This window comes from Sparus aurata, chromosome 24, assembly GCF_900880675.1.
Source record: "Sparus aurata chromosome 24, fSpaAur1.1, whole genome shotgun sequence".
In the NCBI taxonomy this organism is placed as follows: Eukaryota; Metazoa; Chordata; class Actinopteri; order Spariformes; family Sparidae; genus Sparus; species Sparus aurata.
The window spans coordinates 19,935,031-19,959,775 of NC_044210.1; the positions used below are offsets into that span (position 1 = coordinate 19,935,031).

Sequence of the window (24,745 nt, forward strand, 5' to 3'; positions counted from 1 at the left end):
TCTTTAACCATGATTGCAGCTTAATGTGTGTCAATAATAAGCAGTATCAATGATTTTTATGCTTCATTAGTTTTTTTTGCAGTGACAGAAAAAACATAAAAACTCCCTCTTAGCTTATGCATGGCCAAAAGTGTCCACCTCCTGTTTGCTTACAAAATGCTATATACAAACACTATATACTGAAAATATTTGCTCCTTTTTTCAAATTTGACATCAGTCCTGATCATGAAATCCAAAATTTTGATCAATTCCAGAATTAACTGGGTGGTTTTCCCATGTAAATCTCCATGCTCCAGGCATAGGAGGTTGCCACATCACAGGTGAACCAGATTTTAATGCCATACTGTGCAGGCTTGTTGGGGATATATTGTAGATGTCAGTGGTGTGCATGGGGGGGTGGGCAGTGGCCTAATTGTTGGAAAATGCACACTAAAGTGCCCTCTTGGGTGCCAAAATGCTTGCTAAAGTGCCCTCTTGGGAGCCAAAATGCGCGCTGAAGCACCATCTTGGGAGCCAAAACGCGCGCTGAAGCGCCCTCTTGGGAGCCAAAAAGTGGGTTAAAGTGCCCTCTTGATTGGCAAAACACAACAAACTGCCCCCTTGGCTGGTTAAAACATGATAAACTGCCCTCTTGGGAGACAAAATCAGGCACTAAAGTGCCCTCCTCGGAGCCAAAACGCGCGCTACTGTGCCCTCTTCAGTCGCAAGAACTTGCTGTATGTGCCCTTTTTTTTCCTTTCGCCCCTGCCTTTCAAAAGGTCTGTGCACACAACTGGTCGAAGTCCACAATGACCTATTAATGCAACAAGCTTCTCGTCAACACACACACACATCAACCCCTGGATTAAATAAGAGGGGGAGGCAAGCAACCCACTTTTCCCACAGGATGCGAAATGCAGCGAGTTTATCATTCCTGAAGCGTCCTGGGTGGGAGAGCCTGTCATGAAAGCAGATGTTAGCGCTGATCTGAGTGAAGCTGTAGAGGGGCATCGTGGCACAAAACGTGGCCCGTCCTGTCTTGGCATCCCACATGCCACGTGTTGCTTCATGTCTTGAGCGGTAGACGCCAGCCAGAATCAGAATCCCAATGTAGACTCTCATCTCCGCTTCACTCCAATCCTCACACCTTCGCCTCCCATGCAGGTTTGTGTTAGTGCACAGCAGCTGAATGATCTCCTCTGTAATAAAATGGTCAAAGGCAGACCTCAGGTTGCTGATATGGGCAACTGCATACAGGGTGGGCCCTGGGGTGAAACCAGTGGATACTGGATCGTGGTGCAGGGTCTCTTCAGCAGTGGGAAACCACATTATTTTCCCATGACGAGACATCCACTCACCCGCCAGCCCCTCTGTCTCTGCCATCAGCTGATCGGCCTCCATCGCTGTGTCTGTACTGTCCTCTTCCCCTGAGGAAGAGGAATCAGGCACTGGCTGGAAGTCGTCATCAGTGGTGTTGCTGTCATCCTCTGAGGAAGGTGTCCCATCATCTTCAAGAGAGGACGTGTCCTCATCTTGGGTAGAAGATTTCTCCTCCTCAACCACAGAGGATTTCTCTCCATCTTCACTCTCTGAGCCAATCACATACTCAAGTGCTTCAGTCAGGGCATATGACCTTCTTGCCATCTTGCAGATAAAGAAGGATCTGGGAGCTGATAGGCTCACTTATAGCATTAGTACTGACTGCACCTGCAAAAACTCCAGGACAGATTTATAAACAGTGTCAGACTTTGTTGTTGTTTCCCCAGAAGCCAGAGGTCAAGATGACCTGTGATCCTTTTTTTTGGAGAGCAGCTATTTGAGAATGTAAAGGCTATTGTGTAGTTGTGTGTGGCATTTTTTTATGAAAAGATCAAAGTTACAGGTGTTTTCAACCTGTGCATCACAGCCAGGTTTGCCTTGGAAACTCAAAGCTCAATAACCTGTACCAAGAGAAATTCACTGAAACTTGTATGGTATGATACACTGTAATTTATGTCACTTTATCTTGCTAATACTAATTTTTTTTTTCATGCACAAACACACATCATTACCTGACATCCTTAGGATCACACCTATGTCAAAATTGTGTCATTCATTTGCTCCATTGGAGTGCAGGAAGCCATCATACACCCCTAGTGGAAACTAAGAATATTAACTGAAATTGCTCCCTTGCCCAAAAATGGACAAATGACACAATCTGGTAAAAAACATTAAAAACTACAATTTTCAAGTGTTGAGTTTAGAATGAAAGCCATTTGACCTAAATTATATGATTTTATACTGTAAATCACAAGGAATTAAAAAATGTAAATTTTAATTTAATGGGTTTCAATTGGCCAAAAGTGTCCACGATAGAGCCATAAGGTACAATTGTAGATACACAGTATAATATTGACATATTTAAAGAGCAGGTTTTGAAAATTGAAAGATCAGCCAAAAATCCAGACCCTTGGGAAATATCATTCCATATGCATTAACACAGCTAAAATGATCAACAAAAAGGAAGTGAGGTGGACACAAATGGCCAGCATAGAGTCCAGAGGGTTAAGCAACGGTGAGCCGCCTGCGTGAATTTGGCCGCTACCTCTGTGTGTGTGTGTGTGTGTGTGTGTGCGCGCGCGTGCACGCAGGGGTCATCCCTGCAAAGTAAATATTGCACGATGAAGTCACTTAAAAGTAGTAGTAGTAACTAAGGTTGTGAAGTTGAATGAATACTGTTTGAGATGGACTAAATGAAGCACTTGTCTTAAAATTGAGTAATTACTACAAGCTAAAACACTAGTAAATAAAGTAGATGCTGCTTAAAAACAGATCATGACACAAATATGGTTTTAAAATTTAGCAAAGTAAGTAAATATAATTTAAAATGGAATACATATGTTAAAACAGTACATGAAATAAATAGGATTTTAAAATGAAGTAACCCCTAGTTAAAAAACAGCATATGAAGTTGATTTGGGTTAATAGCTGAGTAAATGTAAATTTCTGTTTTGTTTGATTCCATTGTGTATTTTACTGAATATCAGTAATTACAATGCAAATCCAAAGTATTGTCATTTTTTAAACAGGTTGGACACATTGGCCATTGATTTTTACTGACAGTTACTTATATCTTGTCTTTTCACACTATTAATATCAGATTCTGCAGGTTAAATTGCAATAATAAGGTGACTTGACTTGCTCAAGAAAAAATGACTTGGGACTTACTTGAGACTTGAAGGTTAAGACTTGAGACTTACTTGAGACTTGCACATATGTGACTTGGTCCAATCTCCTTCAGACACCATCTCTACTTCCTCGGGCTGCTTCTTTACTGTCCTGCGATCCAACACAGATGAACAGCTGTGACAGAAGGACCCAGGCTGCAGACTGAGACACTCAGGTATGAAGAGGCTCTCTGAAGGGAAAATAACTCAGCACAAACTAATATAAGTGAGAGAGAAGCCGTCACATCCTGATCACCAGACTCGTGGCTGTCAGTGGGAGGAGAACCTGTGAAGGACGGGTTTATTAAGCCCAGACTTACAGAAGAATCAGAAGGAGAGACGGTGACGACTGATGTGTCATGGTTCACAATACGAGGAAAGATAACGTTGGTGATTTGGTTTTCCTCACTTCCTGAGAAAAGGAAAAGAGAAAAGCTGAAGAGATCCATCCAATCCTGAAAACAAGACGAGAGCGAGGAGAGTTTCACTTTCTGATGAAGGAGCTGCACGATCATCCCGATCGCCTCCAGATGTATTTCAAAGAAACGTAAAGAAGAAGTGAGAGTCGTTACGTCACTGAATCTCTCTTTGGTGTCAGGCTGTGGTGTCAGCTGTATTGAAGTCTATGGGAGATGATGGAGAAACTGGCTGAAACCTAACACATCTACGTCATCTGACTGCTGATGAAGAAACGCCTCCAGAACATGAAAGAACACTTCAGAACTGATTCTTCTCACAAATCAGTCGAGGCAGGTCCGACTGATTCCTGCTGATGACGCTGCAGCTACGTCGCTAACAGCAGCGCTAACAGGAGCCTCTCCTCCACATCCAGACGAGAACGTGTGGGTAAAGACATCAGGTTTAACCTCCTCTCTGAAGAGTTCTGTCATGTTCTGGAGGCATTTCTTCATCAGAGGTCAGACGACGTAGATGTGTTGGGTTTCTCCATCATCTCCCATAGACTTCTATACAGCTGACACCAGTCTGGCAGCTTCCTTCTCTTTAGGTTCCCTGGTGTGTTTCAGGATGTCAGCGGTCCAGTTTGATACGCTGCCAGCTACAAAGGAACCACACATTAAATAAATTAAGCTGTAAACTGAACCTGAAAACTAAAGAACATGACGGGGAAAGTTTGGGGTCAGAGTGTGAACATGAGCGACACAACGAGCAGCAGGATTGGACCAAACAAAAGGCCTGGACTGAACCTGGCACAGTGACGGTGAAGCAGCCAGACATCCTCCTCCCTCCTCTTCCTCTCGTGGAGCAGCAGTGGATCTGGACCTTGAACTGAGCCTCTCTCCCTGTTTATGTTCAGGTCCGGTTCCTGTGGAGAGAAACACTGCAGACAACAGACAGCCGACATTTCAACAAGCACAAACTTCACGACAGACAGAATATTAATCTGTGTGGAATCAGGAACCTCGTGTGTCTGTTGTCAGTTGTTGAAGGCTCAGACATCTTTGTTGACTTCTGTTCTGTTCTTAACTTTCATGTTACTGAAACGCTTCAAATGAAAACCAGTACGACGCTTTAAAGGTTCATAACTGTAATAAATGTAAATCATAGAAACAAATCACAGAATAATGTTGCAACAAGATTTTGGCTTGAAAAAAACATTTATTGAGAATATTTACAACTGTTCATTCACAATATTTTAGAAAAGTCATTGTATTTCCAGAAAGTATTTAAACAGTTTTTGGAGGCAGAACTGGTTCTTAGACGTTGTATCGGGTCTCAGAACCGGGTCTCTCTCTGGAACAGTAACTCAGCATCACTTAATTTAAAATGTGAAATAAAAACAAAACTCATATTCACATTTTGAAGATCATTTTCTTGAGATAATTTACTGTTATCTCGATGTACCGAACATGATTTGATCCTGAAAGCACCTTTATTGCATCATTACTCTGAGACGTCATTATAGAGTCTTTCTTTTCCACACGGAACTCAACACTCATCACAAAATACACAAATATAATGTCACAAAGTAAAAGTTAATATAACAAAATACAAAATGATAAATTAGGCCAACTCATAAACCAAGTAACAGTTATGGCCTCTATTTGTTTTGTTACAATAAAAGCAGAATGTAATCGTGGACCCAACAGAACAATCTGATGTGTAAAACCTGAGTTATCACATAAATATGAAGACATTAAAGAAGAATCTACAGTATCTGATGAACAAGAGAAGAGTCGTCATCTCTAGATAATTTCTGTAAACACTGCTGGCTGCTGTCGGCCTCCAGACAAGCTGCCGTCTGAATCCATCTATAAAAAAGAGCGAGAGTCATGATGTTCTCATCTGTGAAGCAGAGATCACCGTGTGGAACATGATGGTACCGTATTATAAACTATCCACCACCAAAACAGTAACACATCATCATCTAACGATCATTAGACATCAATGATTCCCTGATCAGCACATCACCACCACACTGACGGCTGATTCACCAGATTTCAAACTGCTTGTGTTTCTTAAAAGGAGTTGTGTCCTTAATGTTGTTCCTGAAGAGTCTAGAAAAAGACCAGAGCAGAGAAACATCACTCACTCAGCCACAGTAACATGTGGAACAGTATTAACTTCACTAACCTGAGAGGATGAAGCACAAACGTCTGAATAAATGATGGAACATTGATTCATGTATGCTCACCGCACAGTGTCCATGGAGGGGTTGATGGAGACCAGTTCAAGTAACACGTCAGCGGAAGCATCAGTGATCTTATTGTGACTCAGACTGAAACACAAACACAGGAAGTGACACGGAGGATATTTATGACTGTAAATCATATCAGCTGCTGCTGGTGGAGGCAGTACAGGTTCTGTCCAACACACAACAGCCAGGGACACACACACATACAGAACATAACTAGAACTATATATATTGTTGTGTGTGGACAGACTGATACTCACTCCAGGACTTGGACTTTGTGCAGATGTGTGAGGAGTGAGAGCAGCAGCTGGTCAGTGAGCTCACAGTGACTCAGGTCCAGTTCTGTCAGCCCTTCAGAGACGTCCAGCAGCTGAGCCAAAGCTCCACAGGACCTCTGATCCAGTGTGGTGTGACTGAGGTCCAGTTCTCCACCCAGGGCTCCACACAGGGACACCGCCCGTCTCACTGTGTCTCTGTCTCTGTTCACAGGAACCAGGGACAGCAGCTGGAGGACGACAGTCTTACTGGCTCTGAACAGGAGAATCACAACAAACAGCGACTGTTGAGGCTGATTTATGGTTGTCAGTAGATTCTACACAGAGATTACAGCGTCACCTACACATGTGGGTTTCAACATAGTGAGTATTTATACATGTGTGCTGGTGTGTCTGTGTTGCTGGTGGTGATACAGGGACCACCAGCTGAACTTTCCCCAGTAAACACACCGACTCCTTCAGTTTGCAGCTGTGTCTCTGGGCTTGGCAGAGTGGACAGGCCGGGTGTCAGCAGGGAGGGCTGCTCCTCCAGACACAACTTAGACTTGGTTTTAACAAGTTTGTAATCTGCTGCTCCTGGAGGGGCAGCCGGCACTTTGGACATCCGGCCTGTCGGCTCTCTCCTGCTCAGACACACTTGGACAATGAAGTAGAGATGTTCCGATACCATTTTTTCCCTCCCGATACCGATTCCGATACTTGTGCTGTGGGTATCGGCCGATACCGATACCAGTGTGATATGAAAAAATCCCATCATACTATGCCTGCATGACTGTGATATGATTATCATTGTGGTGAGGCCTGGCTCAGGTTAAACCCTTTCTCACACTGAATGAATACAGCAAATGGAAGTCATTTATTTTTAAATTCATTTTAAATAGAACAGTATAAAACAATAGTGCAACCGCAACTTGACTAAATAAATCTGAGAAGATTTTTTATTATTTTTTTTAATTAAAGTGCAGCCACAATATTGTAAAATAAAAAAGGCATTAAAATTACTGAGAAATCACCCTGTGTGACGTTAAACCTAGCAAAGACATGGGGCACATGTCGGAGCTCCAAATGTCTGGGGAATTAATCTGTGTTCGTTGGGTAACGCCTCGCTGCATGTTCAGTATGCAGCTGTTTTTGTCTGAAATAGTTCAGTTTCGTTTTTTGATCGAAAGTAAACAGAGTTGCGTGCATAAACTTCTCGTCCAGTGTCCCGTTTATACACAACACTTAGCTCGCGTGTGTTTTGAATAACTAGCGCATTTGCGCATGCATGATGACCTGTGATCTCTGGTGGATGCCAACACTCATAGCCGGTAAATAGATTCCTATTTCTAATAAATTACGTGGTATCGGATCGGTGCCTGACTCCAGTACTCGCCGATACCGATGCCAGCATTATTGGAGGCATTTCCGATACTGGTATCGGAATCGGAACAACTCTACAATGAAGAGCAGCTCTGGAGGAGGAGTAAAATCCAAGAAGAGCAGCAGAGGTTGGTGTGTTTACTGGGGAAACTACAGGTCACAATGCCCTGTATTAGTACCACCACTAAGCACCAGAGGAGAAGAAATGTGATGCTCCCAAGTGAAGAAATCACAGTCGTTGCGACAATGTGCAGGTACAACTCTGGGGAGGTGAGAGTCAGAGTATGATGTAGGTCATTCTGTTGCCTTCCCACCTGAGGAGGACTCTGTCCAGGACAGGAAACAGCAGGTCCAGTCCGCTGTCCTCCACCTCACAGTCCTGCAGGTGGAGCTGAGTGTGCTGGCTGCTGTGTCTCAGGATGGTGGAGAAGGCCCTGCAGTCCTCATCAGTCAGACTGAGAGTTTCACTCTGACCCTCCTGCAGCAGCTCCACACAGGAGGAGCAGGACAGATCCAGCCTGTGCTGCAGAGTCCTGAGCAGGCTGACTGCTGCCCCCTGCTGGGCGTCAGAGGCAGCACAGCAGTGGATCAACTGCAGCAGCAGATTTCTGTCCACACTAAATAGAGACAAAAATAAAACATTAAACACATTCTAACCACATCCTTCCATTGATCAGTTACTGATATGATGTGCAGATTGATAAATTATCCAAATAAAAGACACCACAAATAATATTAATGAAGGATAATCATGTTTCTTAACAACTTTCTATCGGTAAAAGTTACAAAGAGTTCATTGCATTTATAGCTAAGAACTGGGAACACGGTTTTTCCCTTATACGTGTTCTGGTCATGAAACACAAGCAGTCAGACTAACATAAGGTTTGAAAACAAACCAAACTTATTTTGAGGAGAAAATTAAGTCAAACAATAAAATGTTCAATTCCCAAACTATCATGTTGAGAGGTGCATTATGTCCTCTGTGTTGAAGAAGACAGACACACTGAAGAACAAACACTGATGTCTCACCTGAGCTGAGAAACTCTGTCCAGTGTAAAGAGGAAGGACTCCATCTCCTCTGCTGGTATGGAGGTCCAGAGGAGGTTCAGTTTAACTCTGTCAGAGTGTTGGAGGGTGAAGAGCAGAGCAGCACAGTCCACTGAGTTCATCTCTCTGCAGGTCAGGTTGATCACATTATCCAATGACCTCAGTAAACTGGGTATAAAGGGACTGGCACGAGTGCAATAAATCTCTGTGATGACAGTCAACACAAACCTGGGACAGGGCCTGAAAATATAAAGTGAACACCTTGATTAGTTACTTTTTCTTTATTAACCAACTGTTGTAAAACTTAAGCCACAGCAATACTTAATGCAAATGACTAAGTAGCAGTGATGCACGGGTCGACCTGTAACCCGCGGGACCCAGGGATGCACCTGTGGGTCAGGCGGGTTTGAGTCAGCTTTACCAGAAAACATCACGGTGCGAGCGGGCGGGTCAATGAGCAGAGATCAACAAGCCGGATGAAATACAGCGTTATCTGCAGAGTTGGACGTCCTTGCCTTTTGGAGGGGTCACTGTAGTGCATACCCTCTCCTCTACATGCTGACCCTAGAGCTGCTGTGCATTCCAGCAAAATGCTCATCCAGTTAGCGCGCCTTCAGTTCCACTGGTTCTGTACTTAAAGCACATCGAAACAGGTTAAATCCTGGGACTGTGGACTCTTTTAGCACAGTGCAGCCAAACACTAGGCTAAAACACTGAGTAGTCTGACACATAAGGTTATCATTTTGTAACAGTCTACCGTTACGATGTGACAAATGCATTGTTCATGTGTGAGAGAGAGGGAGTTCATTTATTCCTTTAATTTTTCATTTACTTTTTTTAGCCTAGATCCTCCCTCTTCTGAGAGTGGGTGACAAAGACGAAAAGAGAAGAGACAGCTTTGTTTTAGTCTTCTCTGCTCCCAGCAGCAGAATTTGCACCACATATGGCGGCTGCTTTCAGTCGAATAGTGCATCGTGTTTTTTTTTGCAGGTGGCGAGTATTAAAAAAACATGACCCACGCATCATTACTATATAGGATAAACTGATGTCTGATGGGTTAAAAGGTATAAAAGAAACAAAAACTGAAAACCTTTTAAATACAATACTGTCCAGAAAGGGAAGCAGACGTGGGATGTTCTCCTGTAAGAAGCGGTTCTTCCTCAGGTTCACAGTGATGGTCTGAGCTGACGACTGCTGCAGCAGATAGCGAAGAACCTCCCAGTTCAGAGAACACGAGCTCAGGTCTCCATCAGCCTTACTCAGGAAGGCCCAGGTCAAGTCCTTGTCCTGGATTTCTTGGAGGAGGGAGAGTAGCTCCTGGGACATCCTTTCACTGAGTCTGTAGATAGAAATAAATAAATAGGATGACCAAGCTGGTTTTATGAGAACTCGTCACTCTTTCAGTATTGTCCGTGACCTTTTTAGCATTATTCATGTTCTTGCATCTGAAGACGTACCAGAAATGGTTCTCTCTAGACTCTGGCAGAAAAGGCAATTGCAAAGGTGTCCTTTATGTCCTTTGGAATTCTCCCTTGCTATTAAACTATTATCCATTGCTCTTAAATCATCCACAAGCGGTATTTTAGATGTGGCACTTGGTACATAGTCTTCTAGATGCTGATGACTTGTTAGTTTACATTTCTGACCCGAATAGGTCTATTCCTGCATTAGTTGGAATTTTGAAACAATTTGGCACATTCAGGATATAAATACATGTTTTCATGAGCCAGAAGGTGAGTGGAGCCGCCAGAGCAACATCAAGTGTACAAACTCGTCTGACTGCCTACCAACTGGCACACTCAGCTACTTATTGAAGCAAGATTTAGATGCAAGGATATGCGGCCCATTGGGTATCAATTCGGGAGATGGGTTTCGGGATCTCATAATAGAACAGGAGTCATGAAATACAATTTCAGGGCTATTCCAATTCAAATTGCATGTAATTTCAAATTTGTTCAAAACTTGATTTTTATAAAAAGTGACAGCCCAACTCACCACCATGCTCAGAATATGAGGAAATACTAAATATCCCAACTAAATCAGAAGGGCTATCCCGAACATAACTCATTACAATCTCAATAGCTGAAACTACCATTCCCAAAATTAAAGCTGTAAAAGAACTTAGTTTCAACATACCAGATTTACGTTGAAGTCAGGCCTTAGTTAGAGTGAATAATAGTTCATCTGTGCCAGTTTAAGTCTTTTACAATTCAAGGCAGTACATCACTTAAATCATTCTGACTCCAAAAAATGTATCCAAATTTAATGGATATCTGGAATAGATGTCATACAGCAGATCTTAAACACGTTTTGGTCCTGCCCACAAATTGTTGATTAAATGATTAATACAACTAGATAATTGAACGAAAAATCATCTGTATATTGCACGATTGTGAATTTCCTAGCGAAAATTAACATAATATAGCAAAAGAAAACGTCAATTATAAAAACATTTTGCACTTTGATTTACTGTGTTTATCAAGCTCATGAAAGACTTTTACTTGATTGTCAGAGGATCATCATGAAGCAGCAGAGGAACCAGACTCTGAGCAGAACCACAGAACTCAGTCAGGTCCAACCGGCTGACTGTCCAGTATCTCAGCAGGGACGCCAAACTACTGACCACCTTCAACAGAACTCTTTCTGATGGTAGACCTCTCTGAGGGGCAAGAGAAAGCTCCTCAACAGCCAACAGACAGGCCACTCTCTTTCTTCTTACCCACTGAGACAGAAACAAGGCCGTGCCATTGGAAAGCCTGAAGGTCAAAGAGAGGGAGAGAAGAAGCAGCTGGACATTCAAACTGGACAAGACAGTGTTACAGGAACAACATTAAATATAGACATGCAAACCTCAGACTGTGTAGTTGAGTTGTGTGTCTAAAGAGGAGGGAGGCTCCTCTGACAGAGATCCTTCTGGGTGTGAGGACCAGATCCACATCAGAACCACAGAGTCTGAGAACTCTTCCCACAGACCTGCAGGTTTTCCAGCCCAACTCTCCTGTTAACTGCAGGGTGAAGCCAGGAAGTCGCAGCAGAGAGGCCAACTGCTTGGCCTCCTCTCTGGATCTCACACAGATTAATGTGCACACATGCTGGAAGAACTCTGGATCACCACTAAACACAATATCATGGAAGAGGAGTGAAAACAGAAACATGCTGCATTACAAACCAGCTGATGGACCATGTTGTTCAGAATGACATTTAGAAAACAGACAGGATGAAATAATCTGTGTGATGTTATCACATTATATTAAAATACTCCTGAAGAAATACTGAAGACAGAAACAGAATTCATCTTCATCGAAATGTTGTTAATATACAAATTACAGTCAAAACACTAACAATGATGAGGTGGAATTTTTTAAATATAGATGTCATAAGTCTGTCTGGGAACCATGACCTTATCGTGGTGGAGAGGTTTGCGTGTCCCAATGAACCTGGGAGCTAGGTTGCCAGGAGCCATGTGCTCCCGATAGGGTCTCCCAAGGCAAATTAGTCCCAGGTGAGGGGCCAGACTAAGAATGGTTCACAAATACCCCATGAAGATAGAGGTGTGAGGTGAGAGACACTGCCCGGAGGAAGCCCGGGGCCCACTCACAAGTCCCAGGCTGAGCGCCGCGGTGTTGGAGTTTACCCCAGTGGATGAGACGGTCGCCTCCATTTGCCCAAGGGCTGGTTGGAAAACCCTGATTGTTGTCTGTGCATATGCACCGAACAGCAGCTCGGAGTCTGTGGCCTTTTTGGAGGTCCTGGCTGGGACCCTGCATGGGGCTCCAGTGGGGGACTCCATGGTCCTACTGGGACACTTCAACACGCATGTCGGCATTGACGGCGGTCAACCTGAAGGTGCGTGATTGGGAGGAACGGCTTCCCTGATCTGAACCCGAGTGGTGTTCTATTATTATATTTATGTGCTAGTCACGATCTGTCTATAATGAACACCATATTCGAACATAAGGATGCTCATCTGTGTATGTGGTACCAGAGCACCCTAGGTCGAAGGTCAATTATTGATTTTGTGATCATATCATCTGATCTAAGGACGTGTATTTTGGACACTCGGGTGAAGAGAGGGGCAGAGCTGTCAACTGATCACCACCGGGTGTTGAGTTGGGTTGGGTGGCAGGGGAAAACCCCTGGACAGACCTGGTAAGCCCAGACGAGTAGTGCGAGTGAGCTGGGAACGTCTGGGGGAGGCCCCTGTCCCAGAATCCTTCAACTCCCACCTTCAAGGGAGCTTCTCTAGCATCCCTGTGGAGGCTCGGGATATCAAACCTGAATGGACGATGTTCATAGCTTCCGTTGTTGAAGCTGCAGCTGTTTCCTGTGGATATAGGGTCTTAGGTGACTCAAGGGGCGGCAACCCACGGACACAGTGGAGGACACTGGTGGTTCAGGGAAGCAGTCTGACTGAAGAGGGACTCCTGGGGCAGTCTTGGTGCACTGACGGGCCCGAAGGGCAGCAGCCGCAGCTGTGTCAGAGGCAAAGCAGCGGGTGTGGGAGGAGTTTGGCAAGGCCACGGAGAAGGACTTTCGAGCATCGCCAAAGCGCTTTTGGAAAATCGTCTGGCACCTCAGGAGGGGGAAACGGGGAGCTGTGTACAGCAAGGATGGGACCTTCAACTGAGGAGGTCATAGGGCGGTGGATGGAGTACTTTGGGGACCTCCTGAACCCCACTCAGCCACCCTCTGTAACGGAGATGGAGCTGGAGGATGACGAAGTATCATCGCCGATTTCCCTGGGTGAAGTCACTGTAGTAGTCAAACAACTCCACAGTGGCAAAGCCCCAGGGATCGATGAGATACCACCAGAAATGCTGAAGGCTCTGGGTGTTGAGGGGCTGTCTTGGTTGACACGCCTCTTCAACATTGCGTGGGGGTCGATGGTTGGGCAGAAGGAGTGGCAAACAGGTGTGGTGGTCCCAGGATGTTCTGTGGGAGATGCTGCAGGAGTATGGGGTGATGGGGTCCCTTCTCAGGGCCATCCAATCCCTATATTTATATTTTATAGGTGGCTGGATGCCTCTGTATGTGGTATGTTGTATGTTTTACTGTTGTTATTGATGCAGGAATTTTCCCTATACCCAAGACAAATTTCTCCCTGGGGAGACGAAAGAAAATGACTTTGACTTTATATTCTCAAAGCGAGAGCTGCGTGTGTGTACTCGGAAGTAAGTCGGACTAGTTCCAAGTGGGTGGTGGCCCCTGCCAGGGCTGTGCCTTGACCCCAATCCTGTCTGTGATATACATGGACAGGATTTTGAGGCGCAGTCGTGGTGTGGAGGGGTTACAGATCAGTGATCTGAAGATCGCATTACTGCTTTTTGCAGATGATGTGGTCTTGATGGCACCATTGGCTTTAGATCTACGCTCGCTGGATTGGTTCGCGGCCGAGTGTGAAGCGGCAGGGATGAGGATCAGCACCTCCATGGTTCTCAGTAGGAAACTGGTGGATTGCCTACTTAGGGTGGGGAATGTGTCCTTGCCCCAAGTGAAGGAGTTTAAGTACCTCAGGGTTTTGTTAATGAATGAAGGGATGATGGGGTGTGGGATCGATCGGAGTGTCGGAGCAGCGGATGCAGCGTTGCATGTGCTTTACCGCATGGTTGTGACGAAAAGGGAGCTGAGCTGGAAGGCAAAGCTCTCGATCTACCGGTCAATCTTCGTTCCTACCCTCACCTATGGTCATGAGCGATGGGTCATGACCGAAAGAACGAGATTGTGGGTACAAGCGGCTGAAATGGCCAGTTGAGGTGGTTCGGGCATCTAATGAGGATGCCACCAGGGCGCCTTCCTAGGGAGGTGTTCCTGGCACGTCCAACTGGGAGGAGACGTAGGAGTAGACCCAGGACCAGGTGGAGGGATTACCTCTCTTCTCTGGCCTGGGAGCGCCTGGGGATCCCCCAATCAGAGTTAGCCGACATGGCCGGGGAAAGTGAAGTCTGGGGCTCGCTGCTGAAGCTGCTGCCCCCGCGACCCGACTTTGGATAAGCTGTTGACAATGGATGGATGGATGAAGTCTGACTTACCTGAACTGTGAGATATAAGGCATTTTACGTCTGGACAACATTAGCTTGATCAATTACAACTTTATCTGCCATTTGGTTGCATATGATACAAAACAGTGATGATTATAAAAAATATCAATTTAAATAACACCACGAAAGTAAAAAACTCAATATATTTGAAATACCTTTTATTAGTCTTACCTGAGCTTTGAGATATGAGGCAGACACTGTAGGAAACTCCTCACTTCACTCTCTTCATCTGAGCAGCCTGTCAGCTTCACTTGTTTCTTCTCTGATGTGAGTTTCAGCACTTCCAGGAGGATGGAGCTCTTTCTCTCTGAGAGGTTTATGGACCAGACTGCAGGAGCTGACTGGAAAACTGACTGTAATGATGGAAGGACTCTCAGGACTGTTTCAGTCTCTTTGACCTTCATGTAGGAGTACAGATCCAGCAGGAAATCACACTGATATTCATCATCATCATCATATATATTATTTAAAGGGAATGTTTCATATCTGCACACTGATGATAACAGCTCCAGTATCTTCTTTCCTGTCTGCTGTTCTCTCTCTGCTGCACAGAACAGATTCCCAAAGAACTTGACTTTACCTTCAAACTGCAAAGAGACACTGGAAGAAGAATTGAACATTTTGTTATGACATGATGTCAACAACAGAAACACACTCATACATTACCGATATGTAGTTTATCTGCTAACAAGCTGAATATACCAATATTTTTACTGTAATTATTAAACATATTTGGCATAATTTATGATACGGTGACATAACAATTATACAGCTTTTCAAATGAGCATTTTACGTCTGGACAACATCAGTTTGAACAATTATATCTTTATCTGCCATTTTGTTGCATATGATACAAAACATTGATGATTCTAAAAAAGATTAATTTATATAACACCACTGAAGTAAAAAACTCAATATATTTGAAATACATATTATTAGCTTACCTGAGCTGTGAGATATAAGGCAGACACTGTAGGAAACTCCTCACTTCACTCTCTTCATGTGAGCAGCCTGTCAGCTTCACTTGTTTCTTCTCTGATGTGAGTTTCAGCACTTCCAGGAGGATGGAGCTCTTTCTCTCTGAGAGGTTTATGAACCAGACTGCAGGAGCTGACCGCAAAACTGCCTGTAAGACTGACTGTAAAACTGACTGTAATGATGGAAGGACACTCAGGCCTGTTTTAGTCTCTCTGTCCGTTATGTAGGAGCAAAGATCCAGCAGAAAACCAAATTGATCTTTATCATCATCATCATCATCATAATCATCCATGTTCATGTCATCAAAATGGAATGTTTCATATGTGCACACTGATGATAACAGCTCCAGTATCTTCTCTCCTGTCTGCTGTTCTCTCTCTGCTGCTGCATAGAACAGATTCCCAAAGAACTGGACTCGATCTTCAAGCCAGTCAGAGACACTGGAACAAGAATTGAACATTTAGTTATGACATGATGTCAACAACAGAAACACAGTCATGCATTATTGATGTGGAGTTTATCTGCTAACAAGCAAAATATACCAAAATATTTACTATATTCATAAACATATTTGGCATAATATATGACACAGAGACATAACAAGTGCATGGCTGATCAAATAAACGCATTACGTCCGGACAATAAAAGCTCTAACAATGACATTTTATCTGCTGATTTGTTGTATATGACACGAAACACTGACGATTATAAAAAAGATTTATTCAAATAACACCACTTGAGTAAAAAACGTAATATGTTTCAAATACATATTATTGGTCTTACCTGAGCTGTGAGATATGAGGCAGACACTGTAGGAAACTCCTCACTTCACTCTCTTCATGTGAGCAGCCTGTCAGCTTCACTTGTTTCTTCTCTGATGTGAGTTTCAGCACTTCCAGGAGGATGGAGCTCTTTCTCTTTGAGAGGTTTATGGACCAGACTGCAGGAGCTGACTGGAAAACTGACCGTAAAACTGACTGTAATGATGGAAGGACTCTCAGGCCTGTTTTAGTCTCTCTGTCCGTTATGTGAGAGCACAGATCCAGCAGAAAACCAAATTGATCTTTATCATCATCTTCATCGTCATAATAATCTGGGTACATGTCATCAAAATAGAATGTTTCATATGTGCACACTGATGATAACAGCTCCAGTATCTTCTCTCCTGTCTGCAGTTCTCTCTCTGCTGCTGCACACAACAGATTCCCAAAGAACTTTGCTGAACCTTCAAACTGCAGAGAGACACTGGAACAAGAATTGAACATTTAGTTATGACATGATGTCAACAACAGAAACACAGTCATGCATTACTGATGTGGAGTTTATCTGCTAAAAGTCTCCAGATACCTGCTGATGAGAATAATACAGTAAAGTAGATCTACTCTATGTAACTGAGGAATAAATACATTGGGGTGTGTGGAGAAAAACAGAACATCATTTATAAACTCTGTACAGTCACAGTTGTGGACTAACCAGCTAAAAGTACTACCTCAATCTGGAAAATACAAGCAGCTAACTAATATTTCCATCATTAGCTGTTATGACTCAGTCCATGTTATAGCTTTGTCCCCGTTTTATTTTGGTGTATTTACCTCTCTTCTCGTTTCAGATACCCCTTCCCTGCTTGTGTGGTTTCGTCCTCCTCCCTGATTGTCTGTCCCCGCCCTGATTACGTTCACCTGTTCTGTGTGTGTATATATAGTTCCTATGTTTCCCCTGTTCCTTGCCAGTTCATCTTTTGCCCACGTGCATAATGTCCCAGCCTATTGTTCTGAGCGTCTACTAGTGTTTCCATCGACGTTGCCACTGACTGATCCATGTCTGATTTGTTTGTCACTGCTGCTAGACCACCCCTGTACCGAACCTGTTTTTGGAGTAAAGACTATTACCCTGCCTAACTCTGTGTCAAGTCATGCATTTGAGTCCAATTCATTGTTGTCGTTACCCCAGTCGTGATAATTATCTACATGCTATTTATTTTGTACATGACAGTTAATCAACCTTTTGTGAGTCATTCCTGATTAAGAGCTAGATTGTTGAAAGAAAAAAAAAATCTCCTTAACCTGTTCACACCCACCCATTTTCAGTAATTTCGCCTATTTAGCATACCCAAATGGAAAAGCTGATAACACAAGAACTACAAGTCCGAGATGGATGTATGATACGCCATTTGAAAGCTGACAACCTCTAGTTTCTGTGAATGTGTTTATTTAGCATGTACCATACACACAACCAAAATGACATCAGTTCAAACATGGCTCTAAAACATTTTTTTTGTCTTCGAAAATAATAGGTCATATTTGAATAACAATAACTAAGATGTGCTTTATGTAAGGCATATGGCAATATAGCACATACCTTCCTCATCTTGTCAACTACACCTGGGTGAAATTTTAGACTTCTAGGCCTACCCTTATGGGAGTTATGGAGGTTTTAGTTTGTGGTGTCACTGACATCCACGAACCTCTCCAAAACGTCTCCAAATGGCCAAATTGTGCCAAATGCTTTTACTCACTTCTGTGACACTGGAAACACTACTGAAGCATTTTGGTGACTATAAAACCTTTCTCCATGATTCAAAACATAATTTATTCACACATTCATTTGGGTGGTTGGAGGGGTTTCCACACGCTTCTAGGTGGCCATATTGAGATATTGTCATGTGACAAGACACTACAGAATAGTTACCATTATACAAAAATGACAGACTATACTGAACTGAATTTCAAACAAGGATTGTATTATCCATCAATACACTATTACTGTATGTATAACTGTGCCAATATCAACAAACGCTCATCAACGTCAGTCCCGGGGGGAAGACACGGACGGACGGACAGACGGTCATCAACTCCGTCAGCCGGGGGACGGACGGACGCTCATCGCCTCATCGTGCTGGTTATAGTCCTTGACTGGTGCTGGAATGGGGACATCGATCGCCGCCCACTGTCCAGCTGTCTTCACTCTCCTTCGGGTTGTATCACCAGTGAATGCCTTGTGAATGGTGGAACACATGACAACCTCTCTAGTGTCCATCCATTTCACAAAAAGGAGTTCGCTGTCCCTGATCCACTTGATTGTCCCCCGAGGAGTGCCCCTAGTGAAGTCATTGATGGTGGTCTTGGGGAAACCAACCCGGTTTGTGCGGATGGTACCAAAAGCCCCTGTCTTCTTCTTTAGCAGGTCCAGAAAAAGTTGGGAGCTTGTGTAAAAGTTTTCAACATAAAGCTGATAACCTGTACCAAGGGAATCGAAGTCCATGAGGTACATGACAGAGTCATAGCTCAGTCCCTTTCCAGCGCTAGGTGACTTCCCCTCATAAACAAAAAAATTCCACATGTAGCCAGTGCCAGAATCTGCCAAAACAAACAGTTTGTATCCCCACTTAGTGGGCTTGTTCCTGATGTACTGCTTTATGGAGATTCTGGCCTTTGATGCAACCATCCTTTCATCAATTGCGATGTGTTGCTCTGGCTGGAAGTGGGCTTTGCAGGCTTTGACAATCTGGCTGTAAAGGGGCTTGATCTTGCCCAGGCGGTCATAAGCTGGTGTCCCCCTCTTAGCTGTATTCTCCTCATCTGCTGTGATGTCACTCATGTGGAGAGCACGAGAAATCCTGAGGAATTTATTTCGGGACATCACAGAGGGGGGGAATGGAAGGCTATAGAGGCGGGACCCTTTCCAGTAATCCACCAGCGTAGGGCACTTGACCATCCCCATGTATATTACCATGGAAAGGTAAGAAAAAATGTCATCTACGCCAATGTTATGCCAGACCTCTTTTTTCCCTTCATGCCTCTTTGCTCCATAGGCATTAGTGTTTGCCATCAAAGTCCCAAGCACTGCGTCGGTGAAAAACAGTCTGAAAAACTGCAGTGGACTGGTTGCCACTCTGGTCTCCTGCTGTGGTCCGGGCTGTCTCACCGGCATGAAGGCAACTTGAGCAGGCTCAACGTCGTCATCCCCCACATCATGCCACTGTTGTTCCTCCGTGTGGGAGCTAGGTGCTCTGGAGGATCCTCCTCTTCTGCCCCTCCCCCGGGCACGTCTGGCAGCACGGGAACGTCCAGCAGTTGGTGTAGAAGCTGCAGCGTCCCCTGAGCCAGAGGGGGCAGTGAAAGATGCAGCGGGGGAGGTAGCACTGGTGGATGCAGAGGAGCATCGTTGCCGCTTCTGCCGACCACCTTCAGCAGGAGATGGGGTTTGGCGTCTGAGTGTCCTACTTTGAGGCTCCCAATCCACGTCACTGTCAGACTGTGACCTACAAAACACAATGCAATGCACAAATGTTACCAAATATAATGAAAAAATATATAAATGCATTTCAATGGGGTGTTATTTACATAGGAAACAAATAAACACGGATATGATATTATTATAAACAGAATAATTGAATTGGGGGAATATTCCCAGTGTCTGGTCAGTGAAAAAGATCTAGTTCAATTTGTTTACAAGCTTGGCCGCGCCTAAGCCGTATAATGGCAGGGAAAACCCTGACATTATAGAATAGGATTACAAGGATTACATAACTTTAGTTGAGTAGTTGAGTAGCTAGCTAGCTAGCTAGGCTTAGCAAGGCTAATTAGGCCCTGGGGCGCTAGCATCATTTATGACATGCTGATGTATACTGTACTGTTCACTGTAATCATAAAAAAAAAACCCACCCACTAACTTTCATTCAAATTTCACTCATGGCTAAATAAATAAATAAAACATGATCAAAGATAACGTTACTCACCGATCTAAGATGTCGTCAAGTCCCTGAGCGAACATCTCCTCTCTCTCAGAGTCATACTCACTGTCTTGACTCTCATCAGATGATGCTATAGTCCATTCCTGGTCATCTTCTCGGATATATTTGGATTTCTTCCTGGCTTTCGCCATTGTAAACTATGAAAATGCCTACGAAGAAATGTAAATGTTTGCTGCGTCTCTTCACCATGCGTCTGCTGCGTAAAGTCCGCCCACAAGTCGCCAGACGCACGGAAACCCCTCGGCTCATAAATACCTGACCTGGGCACGCCTGCCCTCATTAGAAAGGTAAAATAATTGGCTAGAAGCCTGAGTGATTGACATGTCGATAGCCAATACGCTATTCCTATACTAAGGCAGCGAAAAACAGTGAACAAAGTCTATTGGTCCTTCAAACAGGCAGCGCTCGATCTACTTCAGGGGCTCTGCTGGGGTGAAAACTGAACAGAAAAAGATGGGGACACTTTTATTTTGTAGCCAGCAAAGTGATGAAAACAAGCATACCCAACATCACCATACAGGAACTAGAAAACATTTCGGTGCGGCCGGTAAAGTATGGACTTTATTTGCCGGACAAAGTTGGCAGACGGTAAACAAATGGACTTTACAGGACGATATTCACAAGCTGGAATAATTTTATGAAAAACCATTTTGATGCTTTTGATCAGTGGATTCTTACGGACAACTGGAATATAGATAATTGAGGAAGGGACACATATCACGGCTTTATGGCCGCTTCAAAGGTAGGGAGTCACCGTGTGTTTCTTGTGTCTCACGTTTACCATGCTGGTGAATATCAACGATTTATGGTTTGGTGCTCATGATTTCTGCAAAATCAACTGGATGAATGAATTGCGGAGATTCTCCCCTTTCTAACGACGTATAGTATGTCCATATTGATGAAAGTTGAAGCGGGATACGTCACTGCGCAGTGTAGACATACAGTCATTTATCTGAAATCGCCCATCGGCGGGCGGGTGGGTGCGGAGAGGTTAATTATGCTACAAAATATTTCTACATTTATAGTATTTGTTTCTGTTCAATAATTCAACATTTTGTTATGCTATGATGTCAACAGCAGCAAAACATTCATGCATTACTGATATAAAGTTTATCTGCAAAAAGCCTTAAAACACCTGCTAACAAGCAATATAGAAGAATGTTTACTATAATTAATAAATGTACTTGGCATAATATATTACAATTGTATGGTTGATCAAATGAGCAAAAGACCTATGGGAAATATTAGATCTAAGCAACAATTACATCTTCATTGGAGTTTTTTTGTGAATGATTGTTAATTAACTTTTTTGGGAACACTAGCGATTATAAGATAAAAGAAAAACACCTCTGAAGTTAGTCACATAATATGCTTGAAATACATATTATTAGTCTTACCTGAGCTGTGAGATATAAGGCAGACACTGTAGGAAACTCCTCACTTCACTCTCTTCATGTGAGCAGCCTGTCAGCTTCACTTGTTTCTTCTCTGATGTGAGTTTCAGCACTTCCAGGAGGATGGAGCTCTTTCTCTCTGAGAGGTTTATGGACCAGACTGCAGGAGCTGACTGGAAAACTGACTGTAATGATGGAAGGACTCTCAGGACTGTTTTAGTCTCATAGTCCTTCAGGTGGGAGTACAGATCCAGCAGGAAACCACACTGAGATTCATCATGAATGTATCTGTCATTATAAGAGAACTTTTCATATGTGCACACTGATGATAACAGCTCCAGTATCTTCTCTCCTGTCTGCTGTTCTCTCTCTGCTGCTGCACACAACAGATTCCCAAAGAACCTGATTTCTTCTGATGGTTTTGTCTGATCAGGAACGAAACTAAAGAGAAGGAAACATTTGTGATGATTTGATCTCATCTCAATAAATACAACACAATTCAGTATAAACTGATATTTAAATTTAAAATGCTTCTTTCATCAGAATAGGCTAATGAGCACAACACAGTAAAGTTGAATGTTACGGTCTGGGTGTTGCACCTGTGTCTGTTTGTTCAGGTGTTCCCTCTAAATGACGGCCTCTCCCCCTTCTTGCCTATGAGTGGAGGATCACACCTGAGCTCCTTCACCATTAGGCCATGTTGATGTATAAGCTCTATGTAAACTAACAATGGGGCCGGAGGGCCAAATGGCTGTAATTTGCTGCATGAGCCAGGATACTGCGCAGTGAGGTGATTTCTTCTGTTATTAGTGATCCAACATTTAGTGTTGGAGTTGCTCGCAGCTTTAAAACATTGGTAACAATGGCTGTGCTTTCTTCTGTTGTAGGATGACCGCCATCTTCCTTTTGAAGACACTGGCATGTTGTTGACCCAACTACTTTTATTATATTTTACTTTTATTTTTATTATTTGAAAATAAATCTTTTGTGTTTGAACTCCAACATCCTGTGTTTCCTTCTTCTTTAATTGGCTTAAGATATTTACATGTTTTGCTCATTAATGACATCATTAATATCCCACAGTTTAAATATAAAGCTTTTACATCTGTTAAAAATGGTTAGCGGTTGCTAACAAGTGTCTCAATGAGACTACAGAGGTTGTCTGGACATTAAACATCATCACAGCGAACACATCTACTCACCGGTCCGTCTGAACATTATGTTTGTCACACAGATTATTTTCTCCAATATGCCAAAATACAATGCAAAAATCCCTGTCGGCTTTTTATGGAGGGAACCAGGCAATGCTAACTTCAGGGTTAGCCTTCAAAAATACATCATTCCTGGTGACCGACAATTGCATCTTTATGACGACAATGTTTTATTTGTAAAGGCCAATTAATTAACTTTTTTCAAAATACAGACTATTGGGAGCAGGATGTTTAATTTCCACTCCATCTGAAGTTTTAAATTATTAGTCTGTCTTACCTGAGCTGTGAGATATGAGGCAGACACTGTAGGAAACTCCTCACTTCACTCTCTTCATGTGAGCAGCCTGTCAGCTTCACTTGTTTCTTCTCTGATGTGAGTTTCAGCACTTCCAGGAGGATGGAGCTCTTTCTCTCTGAGAGGTTTATGGACCAGACTGCAGGAGCTGACTGGAAAACTGACTGTAAAAATGGAAGGACTCTCAGGCCAGTTTTAGTCTCATAGTCCTTCAGGAGTGAGTACAGATCCAGCAGGAAATCACACTGAAATTTCTCAGAAAGGTACATGTATGTGTTACCAAAAGGGAATGTTTCATATGTGCACACTGATGATAACAGCTCCAGTATCTTCTCTCCTGTCTGCTGTTCTCTCTCTGCTGCTGCACAGAACAGAGTCCCAAAAAACTCGACTTCACCGACAAACCAGGGAGAGACACTGAAACATGAATTGAACATTTTTTTATGACATTGTAGGAACACATGTCCTCGTCTCTGAATCTGAAAGAGACATTACAATCCAACAGTGGTTCCTGTACTCATCCAGAATTCCAACAAGTTTTAAATAACCATTGAACCATAAACTCATTTTCTTAAGGTTAACAAATTAAGAAACAGTAGAGGAGGTCAATAAAACTGATGTTTTTCAAGTTTCTCTATGTTATTGTAGAGCTAAGATCAAGTTTTATCGTTTAATGTGTTAGATGTTTAGGGGAACCACAGCTCCTCCTTTTGGTGAGTCCTGGGATGAGTGGAAACGACTTTTCAAGCAATCTCTTATTTGAAACTTTTGTTATGTACCAGTAAAATGTCTCTGACATGTTTCTGTTAACAAGTATTAAGCTCAAACTAGAAGAAATATGTATAAGTCCTCAGTTCTACTGTATACACAAGTGTGTTTTATGTCTGATCAAGTTTTACTTCTTTTTGAATGATAAGTGATTTTAATCATGTCATATTCTTTCATGTAGACAAATTCCACATATTGAGCCATGGTTGAAATTCGGGGAAAGGTGAAACACAATTTCGAAACATTAAAACAATAATCTAGTTTAATTAATTTTCATGAGTTTAGACTTAAAATGACATCTAAGGCATGAACGCTGTCAGCCCGTCCCTTTGGTTCCACCTGCCAGACAGATAATAAAACAGACAGGCTCTCTCTCGCACTCTTATCCTCCTCTTATCTTCCTTTAACTCTCCTCTTCTTTTTAAATCACGCTCTTATTTTTAAATTACTCTCTCCTTAAATTTTCATCTTTTACTTTATTTTTACTTTTGCGACATACTCTAAGACAAGCGATCTCTGCAGAATGTGTTGAACTTTTCTCAATTGTATAATTTGCGATATTGAATTACTTCTTTTATGTGCTTAATTTTTGATAAAGCTCTAACAGAATGAATATCTGTTACTTCTTGATTTTGTTTTTAATATATTGTTAAGCATCATCGCCTGATTCAGAGGAAGTGAATTTAATTTAATTCATCTTGGATTGAGTAACGACAGAAGATCCGCCAGGCCAGCGTTTCATCCTCCAGTTATTTTAGTCAAAAAGTTGAATTAGTTTACGAGTCA

At 43.0% G+C, this 24,745-nt stretch overlaps 1 protein-coding gene across 1 annotated transcript in view; it reads right to left on the bottom strand.

Moving 5' to 3' along the window:
* Window positions 1–4,782: 4,782 nt before the first annotated feature.
* Window positions 4,783–24,745, bottom strand: part of LOC115576987 (uncharacterized) — a 50,095-nt gene continuing 30,132 nt past the window's right edge. The window contains exons 7-10 of the mRNA XM_030409727.1: window positions 7,790–8,092; window positions 6,099–6,368; window positions 5,839–5,922; window positions 4,783–5,701 (exon numbers count right to left, since the gene is read on the bottom strand). Of these exons, the coding sequence (XP_030265587.1) occupies window positions 5,635–5,701; window positions 5,839–5,922; window positions 6,099–6,368; window positions 7,790–8,092 (724 nt within the window). The 3' untranslated portion in view covers window positions 4,783–5,634. The remainder of the gene's footprint in view (window positions 5,702–5,838; window positions 5,923–6,098; window positions 6,369–7,789; window positions 8,093–24,745) is intronic.